The sequence below is a fragment of the Uloborus diversus genome, chromosome 1 (assembly GCF_026930045.1).
Source record: "Uloborus diversus isolate 005 chromosome 1, Udiv.v.3.1, whole genome shotgun sequence".
Classification (NCBI taxonomy): Eukaryota; Metazoa; Arthropoda; class Arachnida; order Araneae; family Uloboridae; genus Uloborus; species Uloborus diversus.
Genome location: NC_072731.1, coordinates 26,319,511 through 26,336,395, shown reverse-complemented (window position 1 = coordinate 26,336,395; position 16,885 = coordinate 26,319,511). Strand labels below are relative to the sequence as shown.

The window sequence follows — 16,885 nt, the reverse complement described above, 5'->3', positions numbered from 1 at the left end:
ATAAAGTTTTGCGTGAGGCTTGGAAAAAATGCAACCAAAACATTTCAGATGCTGCAAGAAGCCTTTAAGGACGATTGCATTTCAAGATCACAGTCTGGGAAGTGGCACAATGCAACCAGTCACACAGCCTTCATCATTACCGACTTCCTGGCCCGTAGCAACACCCCGGTGATCCCTCACCTCCTTGCAGTCCCGACAGCTCCAGGTGACTTATTTTTGTTTCCGCGAATCAAGAGAGAGAAAGATGAAAGGAAAACATTGGGAAACCGCGGAAAACATCCAACACCATGTTACAACGTTCCTGAGAGGCATTCCCTTCGAGGAGTTTCAGGGTGCCTTTCAGGCGTTTCAAACACGTCTCCGCAAGTGTATTGATGCAGGAGGAATGTATTTTGAAGAATATTGAACATCTGTACAAATAGCGATCAATAAATATATTTTGCCAGTAAATGCTCATTACTTTCATAATGGACCCTGTATTTCTTTTTGCGAGCAGTTCATTTCCTTCTTTGCTACATTTTATACATTTTTTAAAATTGCCAGCCGTCTTCATGTTCCGTTAGTGAATCCGAAAACTGAATATTGCCATTGTTAGAAACTTTTAAAATTTTGTTAAAAACTTTAAAGTATACCATTGCCTTTACGGAGAACAGAAAAAAAAGGTTTAAACTTAAAAGGTAATTCTGAAGTGCACATAAAGTTATCAGCGTTTTGAATCAATTTATTCTTTAATTGTTTTGGTGAGCTCCTAAATATATATTGTAGTTTAACAAAAAGCTAATTTTCTTCGATACAAGATGTGTTTAACTACGTTTATAGAGGGTTCAAGCATGACAGTGGAATGGAAACCAAAATCAGATGCTGAGTTTTCAATATTTATTTTCAATATTGACACAGATTTATCAAGCGTTAAATATCAAAGCCAGCTTAATGCATGAATTTTCAAATGTGTTTTTATTTCATAACTTCATGCTTTCGGGTGGTCCATCAAAAAGCGGAATAGTATTTATCCCAATGCGATAATTATTACCAAGCTGCAAAGCGAATGAGGGGAACACCTTCATCTCAATCTGGTGGAAAACTGCTGTCAAAAAAAATTTCCTTAGAAAAAAAAACGATCCATCAGTGATTTTTTTTTAATCTCTCCTATTATATAAAAAAATTCTCTCTATTATGTCAAAAAAAATCCTGAAAAAAAATTTAAAAAAAGATCCATTAATGATTTTTTAAAAATCTCTCCTATTATATTAAAAAAAAAAAAAACGGATTGAGTTAGTTTTGCTACTAAACCCTTCACATACAAGTGTTGTATTGATGTAAACATTAAACTTTTTGTTTCCTCTATTCTTTCAGGGAAGTTTTGCCGGGAGCAACATCACCTTTGGGAATAGATCTTATTTTTAATTACTTTCGGGTCGTTTTCCAGGTCAGTATAGGTGCAAATCGATATTTTAACACTTTTGTAATTGCATTACATTTCACGCATTAAACAGTGCCTTAATGAATTCATGAATTGACTTACTCTTTATAGTGTGGAGTTGAATACTCCATGGTTAAAACTTTCGTTCATGTGAATTTCCTTTGACCATGCAGTTTAAATTTGTTAATAAGTACATGTACTTTGGAGTGTGGTTTTGTTACAGGTTCCTCTACCAGTTATCGATGACATTGATGTTAAGTGCTCGGTGTTCTTATATAAGATTCGATAAATATTAAGATCTTCCTAACTTTCGAAAATAAATGACTCTTGGACAAAAAACTAGATTAGCGCTCCTAATGTTGCTTGAAAAAAAAGTTGATGAAACGATTGCTGTGACGGTGATCTAACCTTAGAGCAGGAATTAGTAAATGGAGAGAGGAGTCCAATCAATGGCTTAGCAAAAGCAGAAATAAAAATGGGCAATTTAGGGCGAATAAAATTGTGGAAAAATTCCTAGACTTACGCCAATAGTCAATTGTTATTCTATCAAAACATTGTGAAAAATTCGAAATTCTAACAGTTAATGTTTGTGCCTAAAACGTTTTTTTTTTTTTCGTTTTGCTGCCAAATATATATATATATATATATATATATATGTGTGTGTGTGTATGTGTGTGTGTGTGTGTGTGTGTGTGTGTGTAACTGGATATAATCCGTTTTGAAAGTAAACTGGAAAATGCGTGCTTTTTTGCAAAAGGGATGACATTCACTATTTTACACTAAAAGGGAATATATCCAAAATAAAATAGACAATTTAGGTCTGATAAAATTGAAGAAAAAATCCTAGACTTATGCCAATAGTCACTTGTTATTCTTCCTACATTGTGAAAAATTCGAAATTCTAACAGTTAGTGTTTGTGCGTAAAAGTTTTTTCCGTTTTGCAAAAAAAATATAAAACTGGAGATAATCCGTTTTGAAAGTAAACTCCATAAATACAAATAGGAATGATACAAAGTGCACTGTTGGCAAAATTCACCAAGAAGGGGATTGTGAGCAATAAAATTAAGGTAACATATTTTAAGACTTCAAACAGGCATCAATGGCTAGGTAACGAAATAGTTAATTTCAACCTTAAAGGGCCACAAATTGTGCTCGTTGCAGCGGAAAATTTCGTTGTAGTTTTATTCAAACAAGATAAAGGCAATTAAAACGTAACCGAATCTTTATTTCTCTGAGAGGGAGTTTTCATTTTACTAGTATTCTTACAAAGAGATTTCACAGCAATTACTATTATTCGTTTCCGCTTTTGGAAACATTTAAAAAGCTTGTCCCAATGACCCACCCCCAAAGCTAGTATAATGAAAGCTATTAAAATCGATATCCATATCGAATATTTCTTCTTAGTAAATTTATTTTTATTATTATTGTTACAATATTTGTAAATAGTAATTGTTTTTATGATTAATTTGTTGTAATCTGGCTAATTTTAGCGTTTGTTCCATTAATTTTCATCTAAAATTATCGTAGTAACTTAACTTGTAAATTGTTTTTTGTAATGAATATACAACCCCCAACATTCGTATGAAGTATATGGTCCCCGGATAAGATTTGTGTACGGAATAAAAAGAGAATATGATAAATTGGTAGAACATAACAGGATTTTCTGGATATTTCTTTGCTAGGTATAAAACGTCGGACGTCTTGTGAATGGGGGAGAAAGTCAGTTTAATTTCAACTGTTTAGTCTCGTTTTTCACTGCTATCTGTGAATGTATTAGCGCTTGCGCTGTGATTTTCGAATTACTGTTCTTTTCATGTACTTTGGATTTAAATGCGTGGTGTACTGAGTGATGTAGTGTTTAACGATATTCGATTAATTGCTGGATGTTTGTAAATGTTACCTGCTCTATTGTTAATATTTGAAAATAAATTCAATGTGTTTTTATCAAGATTGGAATCGTCATTTCGAAGAAAGTTTGAAGTTTCACCAGCCTCGTAACATTATTATATCATAACGTTAGAAAACTCAATAAACATGTCATTTCTTTCATACTTTTTTGCCAGCATGAAGCTAAAGGCAGATCCGTTGTCAACACCTTCTTATGGAACAATTATTTTCCATCCGGTATGGTGCATTTCTACAACCAAGTGTTTATGATGGTCGCTGATGTAAGTAACACGTTTGTTTCTCTATCTAAATTCGTGATTTTAAACAAAAAAAAAAGAGAAGGGGTATAGCTTTAGTCATGAGTCCCTAATATCTGAGCGTAGGCTCCTAGTAACTAAAATAAGTTTTTAATCCTCAACGTGGGAATAGACTGCAATCTTTAACATTAATATGTAGCGTAATCAATAGAACCTCCCATTCTAAATGCTAGCCATTCAATCTGCATATAAAGCAGTGAGAAGAAAAGGGATGCACAGGGTTTGTCTCAAAAGTAATGAGCCTTTTTTTTTTTTTTTTTGCCACGCGAATATACTACACACACTTTCACGACCGGTTGGAAATGGTGGAGGGGACTTGAAACTTTCCAGAGATGCCTGGTTATGGGAGGTCGTTTTTAGTGAACCTCCGCGCAGAGAACTCGTCGTGGTCTTATGAATGTTGTTCAGGTTTTCCAGATGCTTTCATTTCAGATTCCTTTTCACCTATGGGAACAAGAAGAAGTCTACCAGAGCTATAGGGGACCTGTGGCACCGTTAAAACACCTATCCGGGGCATAGGAGTTGACAACGAAGGCGGTCGGACAAGACTTTTGGCACAAGTTTCGCGCAAATGACACGTATGGCCAAGTCTTCCGTAACAATTCGATGAACAATTGATAACAATTTGATGATGTTTTCGACAAATTTAATTGTTCTGACATCAAACGAACACTCATTCGGCGGTCTTCGTTTAGCAAACCTCGCACAAAAGGGACACCGCTCGCGATGATGATGATGGACGCCCAGCAGGGGCCTAATCGGCGACTTCCTCCCGGCCTTCCTTTAACGACTTGTGCCACTTTTTGACCTGCTAGTACTACAAGAAATCATCTTTGAAGGTATGAATGAACAATTCAAACGTTTTCATCCCAGTCTTTTGGAGTTTGACACAAAATTTTATCGCATTGCGTTGCTCCAAAGTTCTCTCCATCCTACACATCATGACGGGGCTGTGCGCGGAGGTTCACTAAAAACGATATCCCATCGTTCCGAGAATTCGTAGGCGACTGAGCCAGGTATCTCTGGAAAGCATAGAGACTCTTTCACCATTTCCAACTGGTCGCGAAGGTGTGCGTAGTATATTCGCGTGGCTAAAAAAAAATAAGGCTCATTACTTTCGGGACAAACCCTGTAAGTGGACATTTTCAAGTTTTGAGTAAAACGTGTTTAAATATAACTTGCTAGGTTGGCTTTCATTGATTTTTTTACTAAATCATGCTGTACAGCAGCACCTACCACTAGTTACTAGTACCATCTCTTGTCCCAAGACAGAGAAAACTTTCAGCTACCATTTGTACTGGTTATCTCCAGATTTTCAATTTTGCCAATTACATCTCTTTGCACTATTCCTCACTGCGTCATATGTACAGGAAGTATCAAGAATTGGCCCAAAAATCCATGAAACGAAATGTTTACGCCTATAAATAACAATTACTGATTTTTTGGAATTTTAACAAAATCCAAAGAGGCCTACATTTGAATTCTGAGTCATACACAGGGGTGTCCACAGGGGGTGGGGATTATAGCAGAAGTTGCGCCATCTAAATTTTTGGGGAGGATTTTTTAAATTATTTATTTATTTATTTAAATTTATTTATTGATTTATTTTTAATTCAAATTATTTTATTTATTTTATTTTGTTTTATTTATAATTTATTTCATTTATTTATTTAGTTTGCGTTTGTGTTTATGTCATTGGCATAGCACAGAACTTTTCTAATAAAATAATAATAATTAAAAATAAATAAACAAATAAAAATATTTAAAAAATAATAATAAAAAAGGAGCGCTAAAACATAAAAAAAGGAAAGAGGGTTGAGAAAAATGGGGAGGGGCGAGATTTGCGTCATTGAACTTGGGTTGGGATGGGCACCCCTGGTCATACAATTTATTCTCTTCTAACAGTCGACGGAAAATAATACACTATTGTTTTTCTTTTGCTTAAGCTGATTGTTGAGCATGCGTCACTTGATACAAAAAAAAAAAAATTCTACCTTTATTTTTGAGATAGATTTTACAGCGCCGAGAACGCAGCTAGTACCTACTAAAAACGAAGCAAAATGAAATATAGGCTTCATAACTAAATTATTCATCACAAAAGTGCTCTGAATTTAAATAGGTTAGAGACCATAACTTTCCATGATTTGTTTTATGTTTATACACTGGTTTAAGAAATTAGGAGAATTTTCAGATTTGGTCAATTATTTCCAGAACTACTGGACCGACTTCAATGAAATTTGGTATGTACATACATTGAAACAAAACAAACCAAATAGTCATCTAAAATTTAAAATACATTCGCATGGTCATGAAAAAAAACGCTTGTTATAGTCGGATGATATAAAACAGCGGTTGCAAAATTGAACAAAAAAATTTGTTAGTAGGGGATATGATCCCCTGTAACAGACATGTAGGCCTAGCAGTGTGACTCCTTACTTGAAATGAAGCAATTTATTAGATCCTAGGGCAATTTTTTCCACTTGTTCAATAACGCTATACTCAGGCTACAGAGGGTCCCCGGAGGTGCATTGCGAGTTGCTATTGCCCTCCCGAGAGCGTCCTCGGTGGGGCATTGCGAGTTGCTATTGCCCTCGTGAGAGCGTCCCAAACATACTCTAAAGGATTGGAGTCTAAAGATCTGCTTGACCAATCTATCCTGTGAATATCCTCCCGTTCAGGAAATTCGTCGACCAGAAGAACTCTATGTGGCCTTGTGTAAACATCCATTAAAATTAACTCAGAGCTAACAGCGCCCGTCAAGAGGTGAGCTTAGGGTTCCTAGATCACATTCCTATACCTCACAACTTTAACAGAGCCTCTCTCAAAGACATAGAGGGGCGTGCATTCATCCAACATGATGCCTGCTCAGACCGTCAAACCTCCTCATTCATAATGGTCGATTTCGCGGTTATTGGAAGGCAGGTAGTGGCTGCCGGTTCAACTTAACCGATTATTATTGTCCTACGTTCATTGGATAGAAGCAGGAACCCACTATCAACCCTCCAACATGCGCGAAATCGACCATTATGACGTTGGTGGTTTGACGGTCTGAAGAGGCATCATGTTGGGTGGCCGCAACCCCCCCCCCCCATGTCTTTGAGAGATGTTCTTTGACAGTTGCTAGGAATAGAGATGTGGTCTTGGAGCCTTATGCTCATCTCTTGAGAAGTACTATTAGTCCTGGGGTAATTTTAATGGATGTTAACGCAAGGCCGCATAAAGCTCTTCTGGTCGACGAATTTCTGGAAAGGGAGAATATTCAATGGATGGTTTAGCCAAGCAGATGTCTAGACTCCAATCCTATAGAGCATGTCTGGGACGCTCTCGGGAGAGCAATAGCAACTCGCAACACCTCTCCGGGGACCATCCATAGTCTGAGAGCAGCGTTAATGAAAGAGTGGAAACAATTGCCACAGGATCCCATAAACTACTTCATTTCAAGTATGGAGTCACATTGAAAGGTCTATAGGTTTGTTAGAGGATGCCATAACCCATTTTGTTGTTCAATTTTACAACCGCTGTTTCCTACCATCTAACTCTAGCGAAAGTTATTTATGATCATGCTTGTGTATTTTAAATCTTGGACGTTTATTTGTTTTTCATTGTTTCAATGTATGTACATACTAAGTTTCATTAAAATCGACCTAGTAGTTCTGGAGATAATTGACCATATCTGAAAGTTCTCTTAATTTCTTATACCAGTGTATTTTAACAGGCCGCTGTTACACTCGCACAAACGTTGAGAAAAAAAGCTTTATCATGCTCTTATAGTCAGTGTCAACAGCCGAACAACCATATCTTTTTCCACTGTGCTACTCGCACACCGTTTAGCTAGTTACTTGTATAAGTCCTAGCTGAAAACTGTGGTGTGTAGAACTCCATATTACTGGGTTCGGACAGGTTACGTTAAATTCAATCGAAAACACAAGGTCTATACTTTCTATGTCAAAATATGGTACGCTGGTTTGCTTGCGTTAGCTGAGCATAAATGCTAATTTAACATAACAGGAAAAAAAACATTTAGCTGGTTACATATGCTAATGCGCTCTACACTTGGTATCAACCATATCGTTGCCAATACACGTGAGTAAAGATGCGAATTAAATATTTTGCTCTGTGGATGGCAACACTGAATGTGATTTCATCATTTGTGAGTCATCGGCAGAAGCCGTAAACAATAAACCGGTCCGATTTAAGTAATTTTTTAAAAATATTAAACGTAAACAAATTTATCAAAAAAATGGTCAAATCCTATGTTTTTAAGCATGCCCTTTCAAAAAAAAAAAAAATATTTTTAACATTTTGGAACCGACACCAGTATTTAAACAACTAAACAAACATTTGCTGAAGCTTTTCAAGACGTAAATAGGATATTTTCCTAAATAGTTACTCACTGACATCTAGAGCTAAAGTTGCTGTTTGCAATACTATTATCCTTAATTTGCCCAAAAGATGCTGAGTCGGCTGGGCAAACCGGAATCTCTGATGTCCCAGGGCACAATGATCGGTATCTTCGGAAGATTGCTGGACGATGAAGAAACTTTCCAGGTGGCAGAAGAAAGGTACGAACAAATTGACAAAGTGGCCCCAATGACGCTGAGAAAGATGATCAAAGTATGTAAATTAGTTGATATTTTTTCGTTAAATATAATGCGACTTCGATTGCTCAATAATTCGCAAAAATAATAGCCTTGCTTGCTTCAGACGTTTTATATTTCTAAATAAAAGGCTGATAAAGAAAACATAAAAACATAAGTGATATCATTGATAATAATTTTTTTTCTTTGAAATGCTTAAAATTGTAAATAACATATTGTTACAAATTCTGTAAATAGTAATTATTGTAGTAACGTAACCTGTAAATAGTTTCCCGTAATGAATATACAGCCCCTATACATTCGGCTGAAGTATATGGTCCTCCTATTTTTTTTATTGATAAGATTTGTGAATAAAAAGAAATAAGAAAGTGTGGAACGGTGTAGCATTTTCTGGAATAGTTGAGATATCTCTTTCGGTATCTATAAAAAGCCGTTATGCATGATAAAAAGTTTAGTTTCGATTGAGAATTTGTACTGAGAGTGTATTAGCTCTGTTTATTGCGAGGCATTTGACTGTGTTGCTTTTCGTATTTGGAAGTAAATACGTGTGCAACCGTTGAGTTTACGGTGTTGTGTGATATTTGCTTAATTGCTGATGATTAATTTAGCAGTTGTTGACGCTCTTTCCTGTACATAGTATAAATAAATTTCCTGTGTTTTTAATCAAGAACTGTGTCGTCCTTTCAAGAAAGTTGGAAGTCGCACCGGATCCGTTACAATATATTTGAATCATATGTACTATTGTGTACAACATAAAGGAAAGGTTTACAGCTCTTTCATAAAATAATAAACATTTTAAGAATAAACATATCACAGATCAAAGCTACGATGACCACCGCTATGAATATAAAAAACGCATTAGTATATGCTTGACAAGAATCTTCGAGGAAAAAATGGGATTGATCTAAAAAGTGGGTTGTCTATTCAACTTATAGGAAGTAGAAACATTTTTAGTCATTGTTTTAGTAACAAAGGAGAAACAAATATGACTTAAATAACTGACACATAAATATCGTGGCACAGAAAAAAAGTAAGGTACAGTAGCGGAAAATTTTAAATGTTGTAACGATGACAATAGGGAGAGAGGACTCCTCCGTATGAAATTTTTGAAATGCAAGCCCTAAAAACTCAACTGGAGGTGATTTTTTTGTGATGTGTGCGTGTGTGGAGGGGGTAGGTTCGGTGGTCTCCCCCGAAAATATTTTGAATTTTCAAGCCTTTTGGGGCGATCGCCCTAATCCCCTCCCCCCTTGGATCCGCCACTGTGCAAGAAACACTTGATTAAAAATACGATAACGAGATCATGTGCGTCCCATAGGAAGATTATGGTTATGATTACGATAACACAAAAATGTAATCGATTACGCGAATTACGATTACGTAACCGACGATTACTCAAAGCCTGCTTTTAACCAAATATTTAATTCATTGAGTTTTCTTCACAAGGAAATCAAAATTTACTTCTTGTTTAAGTATGTTGAATTTGGTTTAAAATAACATGGTTTCAAAGTTGCATAAAGTTGTTAAACATTCCATTTTAGTTATTTATTGTTTACTGATATTCTTGTTGAAAGACGTAAGATTATCTTCATGACATCCCACATTTCTCAATTTCAATTTACCCACATACAGGCCCGTCATTTGGGCAATCAGAAAGGGGGGAGGGGAGGGCAATTGACCCTCTGCATTTTCAAAACATAATTTAAATGCGCATTTTTGCTTGTATTTTGATTTTTATTTCTTTTTTAAATGCATTGAATTCATACCCTTTGCCCCCCCCCCCCCCTCCCCCAGAAAAATACGGACCTGCAAACATAATTCTTCTTACTCCACTTCGTTCAAAACAAGCCCTTTTTTAATAATAACTTTTGTTTTCGATGTGCCAACGATTGCCAATCTGTTAAGTGGTTTTCGAACGGATTTTTTATTGTTTTGTTTTGAGGTGATATTGTTTCCCAAACAACATTTTTACTTTTATGTTCCATATGTTTAAGTTTCGTTCAAATGAGCATGGACCAGTCAAGTGTCAATCGTATCGATTATTAATTCACTCTTTATCGATCATGAATTCTATCTAATCTTTTATTCAATCCTCATCTTAGTATACACACTTAATGCAGAAATGTTTTTGTTGTTGTGTTGATTGCTGAAATTTATAGGTTAACAAAAAAACAGCAATCACTCTCTTAAATGGCCGACTACTGGAGCTCTTACCCTATAACAAAAAAAAAAACCGGAAACAGGTCTTTGATAACCAACTATGTCCAAAACTTGCTTCTGCAAATTATCCATTTACTTATTATATCACGCAATAAAACTCAGCAAATTGTACTTTTCAAGAGTTGCCTTAAACAGCTTTATTTAACTCAATAGGGTAAGTACATTGAAAAAACAACTTATTACTTATTTATTTTATTTTCAGAACTTATTTTTCGGATTTGCAGGATCAGAAAAGATAAAAAACCATGTTACAAATTTCTCCTTTCCCACTACAGAACTGAAAAACTCCCGAGAAATGTTTCAAACCATAACAAAGTCATTTTCAGAGTTCAATGATGTAAGTATTTCTCCTTTTTTTTTTTTTTTCCTTTTTTCTTACGTCGAAAAATCACAAAAAAAGGGAAAAGAAGTTGGGGGGGGGGAGAACGAAGGAAAAAAAAAGAGAGAAAAGAAAACTTCAATTTGCATTTTTTATTTCTAATTATTAGTTTTTTTAGGGAGCTTTGAATCATATCTCCTCCCCCCCCCCCCAACATTTCATTATTGCTCTACGAGATCCTTCCTGTTGCAGGTACTAAAATTTGACAAACAGATTTTTTTTTTTTTCAAATAATGTTGTTTGTATGATGAAGCAAAAAGATCAGTTTTCACGCACCAGCAGAAAAAAAAAATAAGCACTTCAAAAAACACTTCAAAAACTCAAATTCTGAATGTACTCGTATATATCTTGTCACATATATCCATTCGAATTTAAGATTTTGAAAATTTAACTCTATTAAGGTGCACTGTAAAAAAAAAATCCAGATATGCCTCTGAGTATACCGGGCAGCTGCAGTTCATGAAATTTTCAGAAATGTTTCCGAGTATTTCGGAATTCTCTTTCTGCAATTTCCAGAAACGTTTCTGAGTATTTCGGAATCCTCTTTCTGTTATTTGCAGAAACGTTTCTGAGTATTTTGAAACCTTCTTTCTGTACTTTTCAAAAACGTTTCTGAATAGATCGTGCAGCTGTGGTTTATGAAATTTTCAAAAACGTTTCCGAGTAAGACGGAATCCTATCCGTCTTACTCGGATACTTATTACTAAAAACGTCTTCAAATATTTCAGAATCCTTTTTTTTTTTTTTTCAAATCTTAATTATTGACAATTTTAATTGTTTCTTTCAGATCTAACAGCATCAAAGCTGTGAAACATGTGATCATGAAATCACTGTTTTAGTTTTTAATTATTTATTAATTTATTTTATTAGGTTTCATGGAAACATCCTGTACAATTTTGATTTTCAAATGTCAAATCGTTTTCATGGTTAATACTTGAAGAACCAATTAAAATTAATATATTAATCATTACCAATTAAGCTTCATTCAATAAGCATTCAAATATAATTCGCAACGGGTAGCTATTGAAATTTTAATGACAGCGTGATTAACACATGCCAATTTTCAATTCATTGAAATTAAATTCAAAGGCTAACGAAAAAAAATCAAGGAGAAAGAAAACTTGCACAGCAGCATTACTATGTATGTCTACAGACATATTTTAAAAATCATTTGACAGTAGTTTGTCTCTAATGCATTAAATTTGAAGGGTTAATGGGGTGAAATTTGAGTTTACAAAAAATTAAATGTTCTTTGGTTTCATTCAAAGGTTTAATTTCACTTAGCTTCCAATCACGTTTTGTGAAATAGAAAATTTATAATTGATGATTGGGATATACCTAATATATTGTTCAATTAATGTAACCATGGGGTAAAACAGGTACACTGCAACTCAAATAAGTTGCACTCATAAGTTCCATGAATCAATTTGTAACAGAAATTTAAACAAATTCAACTAATTTAAAGCGTGGGAAATTTTTGCTAATGTCAATATTTTTAGAGATTTATTGCAATATTACAGCATTAGAAAAAGAAAAGACGGAAACACTAGGTTTCTCATGACGAAATATGTAAATGTTCCTAATTTCATTAGGAGCGCAGGGAATTTAATTTCCGAAGACGAGATTGTTCGTTAAGCAGCCATAATTCTCAGTTTTTTTACAGAAAAAACACGCTTTTTTTTTCGAACAAAAAAATTTAGTTATACAGTTTACAAGAGAATAAACAAGCTCAACCTTAAAGATGAGCTATCAAATCTGAGAATTTGCCTATTAAAACATTTAGTTCACAGTTTTTGATGCAGAAATGTTCAATTGAATATACTTTAATAAATTACTAATGAATGTGAAGCAGGGATTGACACATAAAAACAGCAAACACAATGACACTTATTTTAAAAAGAATAAAATCAGACACACTTGCACTAAAATATGTGTGTATATAATTTAAAATATATTTTATATCTTATGAGTTAATAACAAAAAATAATACAAGTGAAAATAGATTTAACATGGTTATAAGAAGATAATCACTTTAAAATAATAAAGAATTGCAAACACTTACTCAGTCTGAAACACACTTACTCTTGTACTCATTTAATTCGTCGATATTAACAACCAAAAAACATTCTTATGACAGAATAAAATTCTGCCTCTAAAAATGATTCATTTGGTAAAGAGCATTACACTAGCCATGCGACGCGACAACTAGGTGCTACTGTACAGCATGATTCAGAGAAATCTATACATATAATAAAATAAGATGTTTGTGTGTGTGTGTGTGTGTGGCGCGCATCCCGGGAAAACGGTAAGGCCTAGGAAGATGAAATTTGGTATACAGGTGTAGTTTTTGCTGACGTTGTGCACCTCGGGCTTCGAATTTTGATATTTTATTAGAAAAAAAGTTATTTAATGTTTTATGTGATTTTTAGCACTTTTTAGTATTTTTAACCTCACAGACCCCGAACCAATCGCGCCAGACAAATATTTTTGGTACTATAGTGTCGGAAATTTAATTTTAAATATGATGAACAAAAAAATTTTGAAGATAGAGCAATTTTTGTATTTTTTATGAATTTTTGAAAAAACCTTTAATTTGCATGTTTTTCTGGGTTTTATTTTTTTCTAATATCATCCTGCGAGAAGTATCAAAGCCTCATTTCTGAAATTTAAGTTGGTAATAGTAAAAACATTTCGCCCTCTTCAGAAGAAAAAAGTTCTTAAAAATACGCAATAGTTTTTTTTTTACAATTTTTTTAATGCTGAACACATCATGTCCTTTCACGCATCAGTCGAAAAAAGCGTTCTTCAATCTTTTATGCCTGTGACGTCACTACTTGGGTTTCGATTCGATATTTACGATGGAATCTTAATCGCAAGCAATGAATCTTTTTTTTTTTTTTACTATATAGCTTACTTCTACATTTTCTGACGTGATGACCACGTGTTTTTTCGGCAGCGCTTGCTTTTTTTCTTTCCTTTTTTTTTGTTTTATTTAGGGATTGCATTTATTTCTTTTTCCATCCCCTCCCCCCAAGCTGGACCTTTCGCTGTATCTGTATTACGTTACATTTCATAGTTGTGCGCATTAATTCAATAAAAAGAGCGAGATTTTTTTTATCTTTGTCAAACGCTACTTTTTGCACACTACGGGGAATTTGAGCTTTTTTTTTTTTTTTTTTTTGCTCTACTTAAATAAAAAAAGCGGTTTTTTTGAGTGTTCTTTGTTTTTATTAGGAAATGGGTGAGGAGGTCAAAATAAATAGAGATGGATAAGAAAATGTAGAGATAGATTGTAAAGGTAGATAGCCGCCGAAGGCGGCAATCTTGGCGTAAAAATGTGAATGGCACAAAAAAAAGATAGAGATGGATTGATTAATACTGCTGCCAAATTTATTTAAACAACCGCCGAAGGCGGCAAACTTGAAGTAAAAAGGTAAATGACAAGTTAGCCAAACAGCCGCCGTAGGTGGCTGCTTGCACATTGGATGTCAATGCCCCCCTCCCTCCCCCACATACACCATGACTTTGAAAAAACAATGCTTTCACATAAAAGTGGAAGTGCATTTTGTTATTTTTCGACCAAATTTGCATGAAGAGTACGTCGTTTGTGTCTCCCCTCCCCCTCCTTTAAAAATATTCCAAACGACGAAACTGGAGACAGATCTAGAAAATATTTTATTCAAATTATTAATTATATAGATAGATATAGATTGATTGACACCGCCACGAAATTTATTTAAGCAGCCGCCGAAGGCGGCACCCCTGGCGTAAAAAGGCGAATGGCGTAAAAAGACGGACCAGCTGGTCGCCGCAGGCGGCTAGTAATTCAATAAAAGCCTACCTAGGACGTTATTTGCTTCTCATTGCCTCAAATAACGTTCCTCGCTTTCATAGCGTACATTCAAGTTCGAGGAGGCGTTGGTTTTTGTTTGGATTTGGTGCGGGACTGCAATTGTCGTGTGAGTTGAGAACCGTCAACACTTTTTGTTAAACGGGAAAGGTATTTGATAAGAGCAGAAAACTGCTGATTGCGTCAGCTTTCTGAATGTACAAAAAAGTTTTTCGTAATAAACAAAAAGCTCTGCAAGATTGTTTACAGTGTGAGAGGAAAAATTTCAGCGGAAAAGGATTTATACAATTTTTTTTTATAAACCACGAAAGTTTACGAAAGCCCAGACAAGGGTGGTGTTCTTCTGTTGTAAGTAAAGCAGTCCAATAAATAAGAATAATAGTTACATTAAAAATGAAAAAATTTCCATCAAAAAAATTTAAGTATGCCATTAAATATATAAAATTTGGATGCGTCAGAACATGGCTCCACTAGATGGCGCTGACGCTTAACGGGCTTTCACAATTTATGACTTTTCTGTGTTAAACCGACGCAACTATGATCCGCTCATGAATCCACCAATCAATGTCAACCTTTCATAGTTTGTTTATATTTGATTGGACGTCGCCCATTTTGACCGCAAGAGGCTCTGAACGGAACCTCTGCATCCACTAATCAATGGCAACATAACGGAAACAGGTTTTCCCTGTAGCGCCCTTTTTGTTGCCATGAGTTTCAGCGATTGTCATAGCTATAAGCATATTGAATCTGTTTTAGCCTTCATGTATTTTTAATCATTTCTCTATGGTGTATTTTCCCCTCAACTGTTAGTTCCGTTTCAGCCTTGCAATTTTAGGGAGACATTCACAAGCCCTATGAGCTGAGAGTAACAACACAAGAATATGGCGGAAAAGAAGGAAGTGCTGAGGGGAGACCGACATTTAAAATTTATGTTTAAGAATTTCATCTTATCCACCTTTTTATTGGATATGAATAAATAGTTCTTGTATTTTGATACCATCATTATATTTAGTATGATGAAAATTGAATTTGTTTTGATTAATAGGGCAAAACTGCGAAATCTGAGGAAATGTTTCAAAAAAAATTTGAAAGGCGTCCGATTCTTCGAGAAATATATCAGTTGAGCGAGGCAACTAAAAATAATTATTTAAAAAAAGTAATCAAAAAATGTATACTAAATAGAGAGTTTAGGGTTGGAAAAACATATAAAACATCTAAATAATATGATTAAACACAAGGATACACAACCTTTTTCAAACAGCGGGTCACTGACCGGAGTCGATTACGTTGAGGGCCACATTAAAAGTGTGTATGTGGTTGGGGGGGGAGGTCAAAATCATAAAAATTTACTCACAACGCATTTAACACTGCACTTGGAGATATTCTGTTAATTTTACTATACGTAGCTAATTTCTGCCTCAGGCAGAGACATATGGCAAAAAAATCTATAAATGAAAATGTTTACTTAAAAATAAACGAAGAACAAAATTAGTAAGCATAGCTTAATACACTCTTTCTTTTAACTAAGCAAGGCAGATAACTAAAATTAATAACATCTAATTAAAATTTAGATATCTGAGATAGACCACATTAATTCATTGAAATCATACATAAAATTGTGCGAAATTTTTTTAAAGGTTTGTAGTAGTGCTTCAAAAATGCAGGCCTTGCAAGGTGCAAAACAAAAAAGGCTACATTAGAATTGTATTCCTACTGTTGGACTAGTTCAGATTCATAACACAAGTGTGCTTTCAGATGTATGCACTGCCAAACACAGTGGCATAAGCAGCTGTATTCAAAGAGAGTTTTTTCTGAGTACAAATAAATAAAATGGCCAATCCAAGATTTTCATCTTACTTTTTGTGAAGCATTTTTTTTTTATTTAAAAAAAAAATCAATATACTATTATAGTATTTAAAAAAGGTGCAAACTCATTTTAATTCGAAAAGCACAATTATGTATAAAGTATGTTTTAAATTAGGTTTTCTTTCTTTTTTTTTTTTTTTTAATATGTTATATAAGTTGTTTTGGAGATAGTACAAAAACTCAGCGAAAAGGAATGAATAAACATTTTACAGCAGAAAATTTCGGTGGTAAATTTCAAACAACAATATGTTTCCATTTCAAACGCTTTTGTTCCTTTGGGGGGGGGGGGGCGCTAAGAAATCCATCGCAAAAAATACCCTTGCATTTTAGTTCAGTATTTGCATTGT

General features: G+C 34.5%; 1 protein-coding gene across 1 annotated transcript in view; it reads left to right on the top strand.

The window, feature by feature from the left end:
* Positions 1-16,885, top strand: part of LOC129234325 (prodigiosin synthesizing transferase PigC-like) — a 117,514-nt gene that overhangs the window by 62,056 nt on the left and 38,573 nt on the right. Inside the window, exons 16-19 of the mRNA XM_054868317.1 lie at positions 1,354-1,426; positions 3,485-3,589; positions 8,078-8,239; positions 10,646-10,780. Of these exons, the coding sequence (XP_054724292.1) occupies positions 1,354-1,426; positions 3,485-3,589; positions 8,078-8,239; positions 10,646-10,780 (475 nt within the window). The remainder of the gene's footprint in view (positions 1-1,353; positions 1,427-3,484; positions 3,590-8,077; positions 8,240-10,645; positions 10,781-16,885) is intronic.